Source organism: Heloderma suspectum, chromosome 4 (assembly GCF_057233095.1).
Source record: "Heloderma suspectum isolate Gila_16-S chromosome 4, 16-S_ref, whole genome shotgun sequence".
In the NCBI taxonomy this organism is placed as follows: domain Eukaryota; kingdom Metazoa; phylum Chordata; class Lepidosauria; order Squamata; family Helodermatidae; genus Heloderma; species Heloderma suspectum.
The window spans coordinates 245,195,819-245,212,053 of record NC_139461.1 but is presented as its reverse complement, the minus strand read 5'-3'; the positions used below and the strand labels follow the sequence as shown (position 1 = coordinate 245,212,053).

Here is a 16,235-nt window from a genome sequence, read left to right as displayed (position 1 = left end):
CAGCTTTCTAAGTAAGCTTGGCCTAACAGTACAGGGGATACTTAAACAACAACAATAGCTTCAGATTATGTCAATAATTCTCAAATCCTTTCATAATTATCAGCAGCTATTCTTGTGCCTAAAGCACCCACCCAAGAGACATCAACATTTACCATCTTCCCCATCTCCACTCCATATCTTGGTGAGTTTCGCCCCGCCCACTGGAATAAAGCGATGGACAAATGAAGGTTTGTTTACCAACATAATGTTTTGTTTCATAAGTTCTTTGGCTATTAAATCCAGCTGCCCTATTTCTATCCCCCAAGAAAGGGTGGAGATTAGAGAATGGACCTTTAACAAAAGACAGCAGAAACCACTTGAGAGCAGTTTGCATTTCTCTGTGGGATAGAAAATCAATAAACACTGCTGTACAACTTCACAGCTGGAGTGTTTATGCAATGCCATGTGATGGCAGAGAGTCAGCAGAAATAGAAGACTGAACCATAGCAGTGGCCCAATATGCTCTTTGTCTTTCCACTGGATATACACAAGATAGAGCAAAAGGACAACGAGGAGAAACAATGGATGTGTGATTCCAAGAAAGCTTGCTTCAGCAGATACTTTCAATTTATCAGAGTCCATTGCCTGTGTTTGCTTTGAATAATGCAGTGCTCTGTGATCAAATATGTAACAGCGATGACACCAACCACATGAGGAATTTCTGGGTGGTGGCACCCCCTCTTTTTACCAATGTCATTGGGAAAAATTCAACATTAGGATTCAGAATGCAAACATTCATACCCTTTAGAACTACCATTTCAGGTTGCTTCAGAATTAGGAAGTCTACATAACATAACTTATATGCGGTGTCTGTCCGTCCCCAACTCAAAGTTATACTTTTTTAATGTAAACAGCTTAATGTGTAAAGAACTTACCAAGGCAGTTATGGCCATCGTGTGCCAGGCGGAAGCCGTCGTAGCAGGTACATCGATAATTCCCTGGAATATTGACACATTCATGGACACAGCCAGCATTGTCATCACGCTCGCATTCATCAACGTCTGCACATAGAAACAAGAAGATCAGGGATCTGGGAGAACATCAGAATCAAGAATGACCAGCTTCCCTCTAAACCCATGCCTGAAATCCATTGCAGGACTTTAGCTAGAATTTGCAAGTTTATTACTCCAGCAATACTCTTGTGTATATGTTTTTTTTAACAAACTATATCCCACCTCAATAAACTCAAAGCAGCTAACAACAAATCACTGATAACATTTCACATGGTCTAAGCTGATCCACACCCCCACATATCCTGTCAGAAACTGCTACTTAAGCTCAGTAACAGGTCATTTTAATACTAAAATCACCAAAATTGTGTTTGCTGTGGCTTTTGCATCAAATGTAGGGTGGATGAAGCACTATAATTGCCCAGAAACATAACCTTTTGTTTTCCTCTGTCTTCTTTCACATTATCTGATCAGGAATCTATAGGTGCAGTATCATCAGCAGGGTCTTGATTAAATGATGGACAAAGAATAAGTTCCTGTTTATTATGTATTCTGAGAGTCTGGCCCTCACATTTTTGTTTCAAGATGGCCTTGGTCATTCACTGGAGAGAAAGCTTTAGCCCTAGTACTGAGGCAACCGAAGTGCTTAATTCAAAGTAATTGGCAGAGCCACATAAAAATATTAGTAGCACATCCTTCTTGACCCGTTTAAACCCAACTGCACAAAATAACTAAACTTTTCCTTCGATTCAGGATTTCAGTAGGAAAGGACCAGGAAAAAAAATGTAGATCAAATAACATGGTGAACAAAAATATCCACAAACTCTTAGAGGCATATCCCCACAAGGGGCCTCTGCATTCTTTACCCTTTGTTGTAGCATATTACTGGGAGCATAGGAATTGTCTTGCAGAAACAAGGTGTCTTTTTCCTTGAGACACCTTTGCGATGAGTACAGGTAGCAAGCCATGTAGAATGTCCTGTCCATCATTATCTCATGCAAGTTTCTTTCAGTCATTTTGATGAGTAAAGACCAATGCATCTGGACTATGGGTCTGGGGGGAGGATATGGAAGTCCTGAAACAGTACTCACCAAATTTTCTGGGGCCCAGAGTATTATGTGAGGGTACACAGATAAAGCTAAGCAAGTCTCTGCATAGTCAATGTCTGAATGGGAGCGCCATGCAAAATTATGCGTTTCCCAAAGGAATAGAGAGAAACCAGTGAAATAAATAATACATTCCTTTAGCTAAATAAATAAAATGAAAACTCAGCTGGAAAAGAAACATTCTTCCAACCATATTGGCTGTGACTGTACCAGTGTAATCATCACATTTTTAAGAGATGCCTAAGAAACTTCATTGCACCCAACACACAGCTGTCAGAACTCCTTGAAAAGTAATGAGGCTTTTTCTTGTATTTACCAGCATAAATCCAGGTACAGACATGGTGGGATTTCTATGGGCTGATATACTCTCCCTACCTTTGCAGTGCTTCCCATCCCCAGTGTAACCAGATTTGCAGATGCACTTGTATGATTTGGGAGTGTTCTGGCAGATGGCATCAATGTGGCAGTTGTCAGTCCCATCAACACATTCATCAATATCTACAAAGGAAGGGGAGAAAGTGACATCATAAAAGACTGCACCCTGGAGTTTCCTTAAATACGACACTCAACTTTTATCCTGGGAAGTTTGAAAACTTAATTTGTAATAGCAGGAACAGCTGACATGGCATCAGAGGGATCTCCCCTTGCATCAGTGTGGTGTTCCACAAGGGCCACATCTTGGACTGATGGGTCAGTTTCCAGGATTTCAGCAAACCTTTGCTCAATGGCTAAGACTCATAATTGACACAATTATTTGTGCATGCTGCAGCAGCTAAAAAAGCCTATTAAGTGGTGGCCCCCAACCTGTGGTAAATATGTCATGTGCCTTCATTCCCACCCCCAGGATTTGACTTTCAGCAGATGCTAGCAAACACATTTCTCGTGATTGCCAAAAGCTGCAGAAAATCAAATCCTGTATGCTTAAATGGTTTTGTGATGAGGACCTTAGTGAAAACTACAGGCAAAGTCCCATTCTTATCACAGGAGTCCAATCAGTATCTATAAAAAGGCAAAGAAGTTCTTCTTGGTCTCCCGGTTGGTAAGTGTAATGCATAAATAACAAAGTGAATTTTCTCTGGCCTCTAATATTGTCAGTGAGCACTTCTGGATGCTACAACTGTGAAACAAAGAAGGCAGCTGATTAGTGCTTGTTCCAGAGACTATTCCACCCTCACGCATCATGAAAACAGAGACTGGTCTCAGTCTCAACCAATCACTGCCAACCACAAATAAACCAGGAAATGAGGCTCCAGAAATGAAGCAATTGAATGAGAAAAACACAACAGACTTCTCCTAGCCAGACCACACCACATACTCTTCTGTACTGCCCGATCATTGACATCAGCTACGTAACTCATAGAGCGCCTGACTAGATGAAAATATAATATTGCCTGACTAGATAGCGTGGCTTTTTCTAAGACATGATCATGGGCTTGATTACCACTGTTCTAGAGGGGAATAGGAAACGATACATTCATCCCCAAAGCCACACTTACAAATTGCACAAACGGCCCAAATCAGCACAGGGTTTCAATTCCGTAGCTCGGCTGAGAATAAGGTGACACCCTCAGGGGTTACTTTGAGGCAATGCTAGAGTCTTTGTCTATGAACACTGGGTACCGCAGCCTTTGAACAAACCAATGTTTGATACATAGCACCATCAACGTGCATGAAGCTTTACAAAGCTTTTGAGTTCTTTACAAAGCTTTTGAGTTGGCAGCTGCAAGATCAACTGTTGCCAAATGCTAGAAAGCACAACCAGATAAAAGGGGGATGGCTACAAAAGCTCTGAGAGATAATGAAATTAGTCAAATTGATAATATATCAAAATAAAGCTGCTGATATCCAGGTCATTAAACGATAGTGGGAGACCAGTTATATATTTATATACCAGCCCAATATTTAACACCAGTGTCTCAGTTCAGATGTGTGCATCTCAGTTTAATAAGAGAATATGCACAGAAGGCCTGCGCTTGCACCCTCCATTCTCAGGACAGCCCTTCCTTCCTCCCTACTTGGTACGCCATGTTTCAATCCCTCCTGGATTAATTAACCATAGTTTCCTGTTACATACGCTACCAGGAAACTATGATTCCTATATGAACGTAACAGGAAACTATGGTTAATTGAAGACTTTGGGATTAATTATGATGCACCAAGAAGAGAAAGCAGACTACACAAGCACAAGGCTTGTAAATATCTCTGCTTATTGAGATATATATGACTGAGCCAGGCCAGTATTCTGAATAGTTACATTTATGATACTAGACATAGCAATAAAGGAAAATTGTCTCATATCTTATTTTCCTTTGTCTCTTTATCAAAAAAGCTGATCAGCCTAATCCTAGCTAGAATTAGACACATCTAAGTCCATTGAGATGAATGTGTTTAGACACATCAGGCAATTTGTGTGTGTGATGTAAATATGAAAGGTAATCAATGACACTTAAAAAAAGAAATCAATGGCTGGATTTACTTCAGGTTTTTCCTGTTCTGTGTAGCACACTATAATTTGCGTTATAATCTGTATTCTGTCGGAGAGGCTGATCTCTTAAGGATTATTTGGTCTGTAGGTTCCTGCTTCAATGCATGGATGGGGTTGACCTACAATTGTCATCAGCACCAGTCAGCATGATAAATTGTCAGGGATGATGGGAGTTATAGTTCAAAACATCTGGAGGGCACCAGGTTGGGGAAGGCTGAACTAGATGATCTTTATGTCTCTTTCAGCACTACAATTCTGTGATTCTATGAAGCCAGCAGGAGACACACTGGTGCGTATAACTGATTGTGGTCTCTTCTAAATGGATAACTTTTGGCTTACATTCAGCTTTGTTATTAAGATTGTTCACCTGGCTCCTGCCAAGTCTCAACAGTACAATAACTAACTCTTGTTCTCAGGTCCTTCAGGAAATAACATGATTAATAACAATAATTTGCTTTGCTAGGGATGTGGTTCAGTTGGTAAGCAGTCAGATTTGGGTAATACCTGGTTCTTTAATACAGTGCTATGAGTGACAGTCTTCATAGCTTTTTTCCTACTTGTAATCTAGGCTTTGTCCATGTAGTATGCAAGATCCTTAAACCCAGGGAGAGGTCAAAAGGTACATGATATGCTTCTGCTGTTAAAGCTAAGCCAGTCTGGCCCTGCCCAATGGTACACTGCAGGGAAACCAAACTTAAATTGCTGCGATCTCTTCAGAAATAAATGAAGGAAATGTGGACTATTTCAAACATAAATATTAAATCATGTGATATCTCATCATATTTCATCACTTGATGTCCCTCAGCTGACCAAGTTCTGTTTGCAGTATTTGATTTGTGATCACTGCCACACTTGCAACTCATCACCGGTGTTGCAGTCAATAGGTCATTTGGAGGGGATATTGCAAATTTATATATCTAAGACATTTATGCAGGAATGCAGAGATGATATCTTTCTGAAAGCCAGGTACAAGGTAGTTGTTGGACAAACAACAACATCTGGCTCTTGAAGAAGATGGGAAAGAATTGAGCGCTGTCTTCACTTTCCCAAGACCTGGTGCCATCTCGAGACTGTAAAGCCAAACATAATAACTTTGGCTGTTTTCCCAGCCAAAGTTATTACTTCTGGCTTAGCCTATGTGTACACCATGGCATCCAAACTACATTGCATTGTATTTTACCAAAAGTAAAACCATAAGAAACTAGTAAAGCGGGACTGCAAAAGTCTGCAGATGGCACCAGGTCTTGGAAGAATGAAGGAAGACAAGCGTAAATCCTTCTTTATCGCTTCCCAGACCATTTTGTGTAACAATTATCTTGCATCTGGCTCCCAGAAAGTAATGTGCACATATCTGAACTCACTCTTAGCTATTGCGCAGCTTGGGTTTAGCAAAAACTACAGAGCTAAATTTTGCAAGGTGCTCTGCTTTGATCTCTAAACCCAGGTTTTGCAAAGCTTATTTTATTGAGCTTGCAGGAAAACTGACTTGTAAAGTTTTTTGTTCTGCCTCTCAACTTTAGCTCTTGAAAATATTGCTTTAATAACCACTAAGAAACCTCAATAAAACTAACCAGAGGAAAAGCAAAGATGAGTGATCAGGTTTCAAAGGGGGTGGGTGAAATAGAGATCAGTCCTAAATACAGCGGTCTCTTCTTCAAAGTAGTGAAGAACATGCAAGTCTGCTCATCATAATCCTCAAGGAACAGTATCAAAAACTGTCACTGACAAGAACAGAACTTCAAAGAGGAAAAGGAAAGGACACGTAGGTTCTTAAACCAATGCTATGATTGCCTGGATCTACCTGAACTGCTTATATAGGAGACTGTTCCCACAGTTATGGCTGAAAACCTCAGATCTTGTGTTTAGGGATGTGTTCCATCCCATTGTCTATTTATTCAAGAACCACTAATTGTGTGGGTTGGGTTTCATGGCTTGTTATATGTAAAAAGAACAGCTCCCAAATTATAATGGTTATTGCAGCCATGTAAAAAATGATTAACTTTTGACCAGTAGGGTTGCCATCCCCCCCTCGCAGGGTTCCTATGCTTTTAAAAGCTGCATAATAGGCAGAAATTCAACAGGTGAGCCACTGGGGTGATGTTCCTGGGAAATTTTCACAGGGTGAATTTCTGCTTGTTATGCAGATGTGGAAAGGCAATCCTGTTGTCCAACATGAGAGATCCACAGCACAGTTCTAGGATTGATAGTTTTTTGCTAGAAGGAGAAGTAAAATAGCTTCCATAAATGCAACTGGCGGATGTTATGATAAAGGCCATATAACAAGCACGAGAAACCCTAAATGTTATAATGAACCCTTTCTATTATTCTTCTCATATTTCCAGTATATTTTACTAGGAAGCTTTAATATGTACCAGCAAAGCAGTACATATATATGTACTGTATAAACATTTACACAATGTATTCATATTTCTTATTTTACACTAACCACAGCCCAGGGTAACCACCACATCCCTGGCTCATCAATCAAGAACTACAATCTGACCCAAACCACGGGAGACATGAAAAGATTTACAGCAGGGAGAGGAAAACAGAATTCAACTTTTTGTTGAAAAAGTCACTTCCTGGTCTGGTGCTGAAGTAGAATTGTGCAATTGTAATCTGGCCTGATAACATGACTGAACTGCTCAACTGGTGAGGTTCATAATTTCACCACATATACTGAAGCCAAAGTGGGTGAAAATCTCAGCTTCTTTATCATGAACCAAAACTAAAGAACGTACACAAATGCTTTTGGGAAACATTTTCCTACCCCAAGCTGAATCCCAACGTAACTCAAAGTAAAATGTCCCACAACAAATCCCTGTGTGTGGTGTCAGAAGAAGTCTGCTTTCCTGGATCAGTTTTGGGTTGAAAAATGCTATGGGACATTTTTTTACATTCCCAATATGTTACTTTTTAAACAGGGACAAAGAAACTTCCATAAGTGTTGTTGTTGTTGTTTTACCCCAAGTCAAATTCCAATGTAAAATGTTCCAAAACAAACCTACATGACTAGCTGGGGCATGCTGGGAATTATAAGACTTTTTGCTGTCTAAACATGCATAGAATTGCACCCTAACTCTGCTTGCTTAGGTCAATTTTATGCTAACATTGGCTAGGAAAAAGAGCACCCCAATGGAAAAGATTGGTAGACATTTGGGGATATGTTTTGTGTCAGGCATTTTTTGTGTACAAAAAGAAAACAGCAAGTTGTAAGTGGCTGAAATCTGGAAACACTGTTTACTACTGTGAAGGTGACAATGTGCTAGAACAGGGGTGGGGAGCTGTTTTGGTCCCAGGTACTAGATTCCCTTCCCATTCACCCATCAGGGACTGGGTGACATTAGGGAGTGAGCCCTTAACTCCTGAAGCCTTTCCCCCAAAGCCCTGCCCTCAAACCAACCCCCCTGACATCATTGGTGTCTCTTTCTCCTTGCAGAAAGAGGCACAGAGGGATCGCTCCTGTCTCTCTCTGCGTGGAGAAAGGACAGTCCCCCTCAGTGCTAGTGAAAGGCAGCCTTTCTCTAGTGCTGGAAATCCCTATTGTTATCTTCAATCAGTGAGGAAAACAGAATCAAACTTGTTGATAGACTCACTTCCTGGTCTGGTGGTAAAGCAGCATTGTGCAATTGTAACCTGGCCTGATAACATGACTAGACTGCTCAACCAGCATGAGATGACACCTGGCAGTGCGAAGATTTGTAATTGTACCACATATATTGAAGCCAAAACTAATTGCTGGGTGAAAATCTCAGCATCTTTATTATGAACCAAAACTTTTTCAAAAAATTCCACAAATGCTTCTTGGGAACATTCTTCTACTTCAGGTGATTGGAGGGGAGAGCATATTTGCTCTTCCAGCACTAGGGAAAGGTAGACTTTCTCTAGCACTGAGAGTAGGGACATGTCCTGAGAGGGAAACTCTAAAAGTTAGATGAGGAACCTGCACGGGCCAGATTTGGCCCATGGGCTGGAGGTTCTCCATCGCTGTCCTAGAAGGGCTACATTGTAGGTCTACTTCTGTGTAAATTCTGCAATGAAAACTGCACTCTGGGGTAGGATTTTGCCCCACTACTGGCCATGAAGGTTAAATCAAAAAGGTCATTTTCACAAGTGATACTTAAATAGGTTTTTGCATTTCCTGAAATAGTACTTTGGTTGTAAAACCATACTTGCTAAAAAGAACAATGAATGCTCAACAGTGGTGCATTCTAGATTTAAAGGCATTTTAAGTGTCTCTTGTAAACCTCTTCCCCACCTTCTCAGTGGCTGCAATCCCAAGTATACTTGGAACAGAAGTAAATATTTATGTCCAAGTAAATGGCTGTAAATTTCTTAGACTTCTTTGACTGACATGATTTTTCCTCAATAGCTGACAAAAGGGATGGGGGAATAAACACGTAATGCACTATTTTGCTGTGAATGTATCCAGGCATTCCCACCAATAGTTATGGTTATGAGTATAGTTTACCACAGCAATTGAGAAGCTTGTAGCCATGAGAAAAGAGATGAAGATAGCTTTTCTTCCTCACTTCCCTGCTCTGAATGTTTGACAAATCTTGGATTTGAACAAGATGTGCAAGTTAATGCTTATAAATAACAACGGTGAGGAAGAATTCTGCTTTTTTCCCCAAAACATTTTCCCCCCCTCCTGTATCAAACATGCATACCAATGTTGCAAATATGGGTTCATCAATAATTAATGAAAACATGAAAATGTGTAATGCAACTATAAAATCTAACGTCATGGAGCACACGCATTCTCATACAAAATCCAAGATCAAGTTGTCTGATAAAAATTGGAGAAGAGGTGTAGTTCATTGGTAGAGCACACGCAGAATGTCCTAGGTATGTTCAGTCCATAGCATCTCCACGAAGGCTAGGAAAGGCTCCTGTGTGAAAACCTGGACAGCTGCTGCCAGTCAGTGTAGACAATACTAATCTAGATGGACCAATGATCTGACTTGATGTAAGGATTCCTATGTTCCTAACATATATTGAAATTATTGCAAATCCTGAGATTATCTCACAAGATAACCAATGCCTGGAAGGCATTGTCAGAATGCCTTCTGACAATGAACCGGAATTCCTCCATCTGACTACACCGCTATCATCAGCTGATTCTGGGAATCTTCACTGCCCCATCTCAGGGTCCCCAGTGTACGGAAACCTCATGAATCTCAGAGACCTGGGTCACAAACCTGTTGCATACTGGAAGCACCTCCAGAACTGTAATACAGCTACTGCAAATAGAAATAGAGAATTTGCAAAGTTGTCTAAGCATCTGGCTGTATTGACTCTTTAAGAATGCACTGGAAGCTAGAAAAATTGTAGGTAGCTGTGTTGGTTCATTAGAAGAAATCCAAAAGTTACATTAGAGAAGACCCAACTAAAATGTCACAAGATGTAAGAAGCTGAGGGTAGATTTGAGAAAAGGTAAAAGGTAAAGGTGTCCCCAACCAGTCGTGTCCGACTCTAGGGTGCGGTGCTCATCCCCGTTTCTAAGCCGAAGAGCCAGCGCTGTCCGAAGACGCTTCCGTGGTCATGTAGCCAGCATGACTGAACACCGAGGTGCACGGAACGCTGTTACCTTTCCCGCCGAGGCGGTACCTATTTATCTACTTGCAATTTCTTGCTTTCGAACTGCTAGGTTGGCAGAAGCTGGGACTGAAGACGGGAGCTCACTCCGTCACGCAGCACTTGGGTCTCGAACTGCTGACCTGTCGACCTTCCAGTCTGCAGTTCAGCGTCTTAACCACTAAGCCACCGAGGCCCTAGATTTGAGAAAACATAATATATAAATCACCAACAGTTTGGGGCAAAGGGTGAGCTGGTTCTGTTTTTTAGAGTAAAAACAGGGGGGGGGGAGCAGTTGAGGGACACAGCCCTCAGCAGAAAAAGGCAAAGAGGTGAATGCCACAAGGTGCTGAAGAAAATAGTGTAATTTATTTATAAAAGTATCCTAATTTTCTGCTGTTATGCCTAATATTTTTCAAGAGTGGTCTCCCAAGGAAACTCCCCATTCAGGAATCTAGGGCTCCTTCACACAGAGCTTTTATCCTGCTATTGAGATTGCTCACTCACAGAAGTTTGCAGGTCCTTTTCATGACATTGTTAACCTCCAGGATATTTCCTGGTTATTTCGTCTCAAAAAGATTGGGAACGAATGAACCATCTTTTAAACTTGGAATGTTATACGATTAAAACAGCCACTAGATGGCGCAGTTTCATTGAGTTCTATGGAACCTTGAAAATTAAAAGCTTCCCCTTTCAGCAATCACATGGTCACTGTCTGGGAGCCCGCAATAAATGTGGAAAGGCTCCAGAATGGGAGGACTGGGGGAGGTTTCTTTAGTGTAAAGGCAGCCCTAATGACTGTTCCCTCTAGCAAAGGGTTGTTACACTCAAAATGCATTATAGCAACAGAAAACTGGAGTGATATTACAAATATATTATGCTATTTCAGCACCTTGAGGCTCATCCCTTTGCCTTTTTCTGACCTGGAATTGGTGAGGCCATCCCTTTATCCTGGGGGTTGGGCCTCCCCAGGCTCACTACTTACTTCACCATAACCTGTCCCACCAAAGTGCTTTTGTTCCAGCTGAGCTCTCTTCCAATATCAGAGAGCAGCTAACAAAAAAAATGAAAACAGTAAAAGACTGAACCACCACCACTTTGTGCCAGCAGTCCCTTCTAAAGGGAAAAAGCTGCATTTCAATCACATGTGCACCCTTCATCATTGACAAAGCCCACTTAGATTTGGCTTGACAGTATCAATATCAAAGTACAAAACATCACATAAGCAACAGCCCTAGCTGAGGACTAAACTAAGTGTTACATTAAATGCAAAGTTTGGCAATATATGCATGGTTTTTCCACTTTAAATAGTAGCCCACCCCCTGCCCATCCCCGATCAGGATTGGAACCATGGCATGCTGGGAAAGAAATCTAACCTTTTCCTCCCATTCCATAGTCCCCTAGGAAGCATGAATGGCAGCTTCCCTCCATAGGAAGCACGAATGGCAGCTTGGGAGATGGAGGGAGCAATTTCTGTAGGGACCATGGCACAGGTCCCAGATTCCACAGTCACAATCATGATCAGCCTCCCCCCTCCCCATGTTCCACAGGCTGCTATTTAAAGTGTGTGTGTGGGTGGGGGGGAATCATACAACACCAAACTATGCACTTAATATAACATATAGTTTGGCCTGGAGAATCAGAAAACAGCCTCCTTTTCTGCACCTAAAGTTTCTACTGTGAGATTAACTAATGGGAGTGGTTTGGAGGGGGTTTGTACTGCTAAACCAGGCGGCCATCTGCATAAGCCATATGCACCGGTGCTGCTTTGAAGGGAAGATCTTTGCGACAGATGACGCAGTTGCTGCTTCACAGCCACATCGTGGTTTTCACAAAGAAATCCGGATTTTGTTGGAGTCCATTTGCTGTACGTTTTTCACTTGTTGCAGGTTCCCCACGGGGGTTGAGCTGTCTGTCCCTTCCTCGGATTGATATTGCACTTTGTTCAGTCGTTAGGTTGTGTCCGACTCTTCGTGACCCCATGGACCATAGCATGCCAGGCCTTCCTGTCCTCCACTCTCTCCCAGAGTGTGCTCAAATTCATATTCATTGCATCGGTGATGCTATCTAGCCATCTCATCCTCTGCCGTCCCCTTCTCCTTTTGCCTTCAATCTTTCCCAGTATCAGGGTCTTTTCCAGGGAGTTTTATCTTCGCATTAGGTGGCCAAAATATTTGAGCTTCAGCTTCAGTATCTGTCCTTCCAATGAGCAGTCAGGGTTGATTTCCTTTAGGATTGACTGATTGGACCTCCTTGCAGTCCAGGGGACTCGTAAGAGTCTTCTCCAGCACCACAGTTCAAAAGCATCAATTCTTCGGCGCTCAGCCTTCCTTACAGTCCAGCTCTCACAGCTATACGTTACTACTGGGAAAACCATAGCTTTGATTATGTGGACCTTTGCCGGCAAGGTGATGTCTCTGCTTCTTACTATGCTGTCTAGGTTTGACATAGCTTTCCTCCCAAGGAGCAAGCGACTTTTAATTTCATGGCTACAGTCACCGTCTGCGATGATCTTGGAGCCCAAGAAAATAAAATCTGTCACTGCTTCCATTTCTTCCCCTTCCATATGCCAGGAAGGGATGGGGCCAGTTGCCATGATTTTAGTTTTTTTAATGTTGAGTTTCAGACCAGCTTTTGCACTCTCCACTTTCACCCTCCACAAGAGGCTCTTTAGACCCTCTTCGCTCTCTGCTATTAGGGTGGTATCGTCTGCATATCTGAGGTTGTTGATAATTCTCCCGGCAATCTTAATTCCGACCTCTGATTCATCCAACCCAGCGTTTCTCATGATGTACTCTGCATATAAGTTAAATAAGCAGGGCGACAATATGCAGCCTTGTCGTACTCCTTTCCCAATTTTGAACCACTCGGTTGTTCCATGTCCGGTTCTTACTGTTGCTTCTTGACCCTCGTACAGGTTTCTCAGGAGACAGGTAAGGTAGTCCCTACCTGGAGATGTTGGGGATTGAACCAAGAATCTTCTGTGTGCAAAGCATGTGCTCTACCACTGAACTATGGCCCCTCCCTAAATAGGGCTGGCAGGACATAGCAGGATGTCCTATTCTTCAGTGTATATTTGTTGTAGTCTTGCCAAATATGAGGAGCCTCTTTAATCCATGACCGTGATAAATTGCTGAGTAAGAAAAACTTCCATGGCCATTGCTGCCTCTGGAACACAGCAGGAACAGAGTGAATTGCCTGCTGAAAATGACATGCACTAGGAATCAATGAGTCTGACATGGATGAGATCCCAGTTATGCTGCCCAGATTTAGGGATCCTGGATGCCGGAAATTCAATTTACAACCTAGAGAGAGAAAGCGATCATCTCTTCCTTTGAGGCATTCTTCTACACTGGTATAAGCAGTTTCTCTGTTTACATGTCTACATATAAGCAAAATCAATGCACATGAACATATATCCAACACACCTGCACTGACACCATTTTTCACATTTAAAATGTGTGTAAATAAAACAGATGGGGGAAAAATGGTAACAACCCGCAAGAAAGTAAATTCTACTTTGAGTCATATTTTCTCACCCCTGGGAATAGAGCTGGGCCTTCCAAACAAGGCCATACTGAAAACTCAAGTGACCACATTTTTCTAAATGAGACTAGGGGTTCATAGAGAGCTTGCCACTAAATGGGAGAGGCTCCAGACCCTTGGAGATATTAGGCCAGTAACCCATGAGTGAGGCTGTGGTTGAGGGTTCATAAGTTAAATACTAAATGCTCACAGCAGGATATGCAGCACCCCCTAACCTTTTCCTTCCGCTTCAAAGCGCTTGCTGCTGCCCACATGTAGCCACAGACTCTACTTTCTGGCCCAAGGCACATTTAGGGTTTCTGCAGTCTTTAGCAATGGTCTTAATATGGACAATAGCATTTTGTCCCCCAGCAAATCACCGCTGATGCTGAGTACATCCTAGTTGCAGGTACCACAGCCTTGGGAAGGAAGAAGCCTCATCCCACCACAGATAGAAGGGTAGGGTTTGCCAAGATGCATCTAAACTATTTCTCATCCAAGCCGCAATTCAGTAAAGATGGAGGCTCTGGAATCACCAAGCCTTACTCATTGCATCCATCTGCAAAGGTATATTTAACTTTGGGTAACCTTTTCCATCTCTTCTAAAGGGCCATTAAGGGCAGTGAGCCTTACCACTGACTGCCATTCTAACCTTCAACAGACCCTTAAGGACACTGGCTGAAAAAAAAGGTAAAGGAAGCATTATCTCCATTTTAAAGAAATACAAATCAAGACAAGGACATCTTATTTTCAAAATAGCAAAGCATGTACATTTACTGCTGGATTTCACTGGCAGTTCTGATTTCTTGGTTGCCCGCTGGGGCTGCAACCACAGGGCTAGTATGATAATTCAGTCCACAGAAAAGTACACAGACCTTCTGACATGCAGTCTTAGCCTTTACCCCAAGGTTTCTTGAACTTTGCCTCTGTTAAGCTCCCCAATAGAGAGGAAAGACTGTTTGCCTCACAGCACAAAATATTTTTTTATGGATGACCCACAGATCAGAGTGGGAGGGAAGAATGCCATGTGACCTCCATAGCAATCATAAGTTTAAGGTAAATAGGGAAGGGAGCCTAGACCTGCCAAAAGATTAATTTCAATTTCTGGTCTAAGTTCCTCTGCCACTGCAAGTTCAGCAGATTGGTACAAAGAGCAGGGCCTTCTTGGTTATGGTGCCACCACCGTGGAACATGCACACCCTTCTAGGGAAGCCTATCTAACCTCCTCTTTGTTTTTTCTTCAACAGCTTGCCAAGATCTTGTCAAGTGGTTCTGGCCAGTCTTTGTGGGAGGTTGATGGTTTTGTTGATTCTGCTGTGCCATGTCACAGCCTCCTCAGTTATATTAACTGGGAAACAGTTCTGGTGAGTGTGATATTTTCCCACTGGCTTTAATCAAGACAGGGTATCTTTGGAAGCACCTCCCTATGTAAGCTGTCTGCAAAGGTATATTAAACTTTGGGTAACCTTTTCCATCTCTTTAAGGGACACTAAGATCTATGAGATCTACCCATCTAGGTGATGAGGTCTACTAGTGTGTGGGAAATAAACTTTTTGGTTGTAGCTTGCTAGCAACTCCCTCCCTAAAAAGGACCTAGGGTGCTTCTGGATGGAAGGCTCCTATTGCTAACAATCAAAGGGCATGATTTCCAAAGATGGATGACATTCCATCTTTTCTCTCATAACAAATTTCTTCTAGTGCGAAAAAAGATGGAAGATATGGTTGGGAAACATGGTAGGGTTTCAAATTATAAATAGGGGAAGGAATATATGATTATTTCAATTATATATGCTTAGACTTATAAGTTAACTTACAACAGGTCGAAAGAACTAGAGGCCTGAGCCAAACGCTTCACAGAAAAGGTTTTGAGGAGGGATTTGAAAGAAGCAGTGGCATCATGCAAGTGTTCATGGAGGCAATTCCAAGCATACCATGCAGCAAGAAAGAAGGGGTGATGTCTTTTGAGGGAGCAGGAGGTGGAGGAATAAAGATCACAGGCAGCGATGTATTTGGATATAAGGGCAGAGAGATAAGTGGCCAAGGCCATGGAGGGCTTTAATGGTAAGGACAAGGATTTTGTCCTGGATGTGGGAGTGGTCAGGAATCCAGTGTAGGGATTTAAGGAGGGTATCATGTGACCAGAGCAATAACGGAGGTGAATGATGTTGGCAGCCACATGGTGGATAGATGTGAGGAGATCATGGTGAGACAACAGGCCAGAAAGTAGACTGCAGCAGGATACTTCACCAAGGAATGGATCAGAGTGTTGGAGAGAGAGAAAGGGCCACATTAAACAGAGAACTGGTATAACTTGACAATGGTCTAAATAAGGGGGCCAAAGGAGAGGGAAGAATCAAAGATAAAGCCAAGGCTACATGTCTGTTCAACAAGGCGGACACTAACATTGTCCATGCTTAAGGACAACAAACAAAAAGAGGAGAGCTTGGGAGGAAAAATTAGATGTTCAGACTTGGACTGAAAAAGCCTCAGAGCAGAAATATCAGAGAAACTGCTGTAGACGGGGACTTGAGTGAGGGGTCATTTGTGTATAGG

General features: G+C 42.2%; 1 protein-coding gene across 3 annotated transcripts in view; it reads right to left on the bottom strand.

Annotated features, from left to right (window-relative positions):
• Positions 1-16,235, bottom strand: part of SCUBE3 (signal peptide, CUB domain and EGF like domain containing 3) — a 165,301-nt gene that overhangs the window by 131,930 nt on the left and 17,136 nt on the right. For all 3 annotated transcript variants that reach the window (XM_084853062.1, XM_084853063.1, XM_084853064.1), the window contains exons 2-3: positions 2,471-2,593; positions 915-1,040 (exon numbers count right to left, since the gene is read on the bottom strand). In XM_084853062.1, coding sequence (XP_084709188.1) covers positions 915-1,040; positions 2,471-2,593 — 249 coding nt within the window. The remainder of the gene's footprint in view (positions 1-914; positions 1,041-2,470; positions 2,594-16,235) is intronic.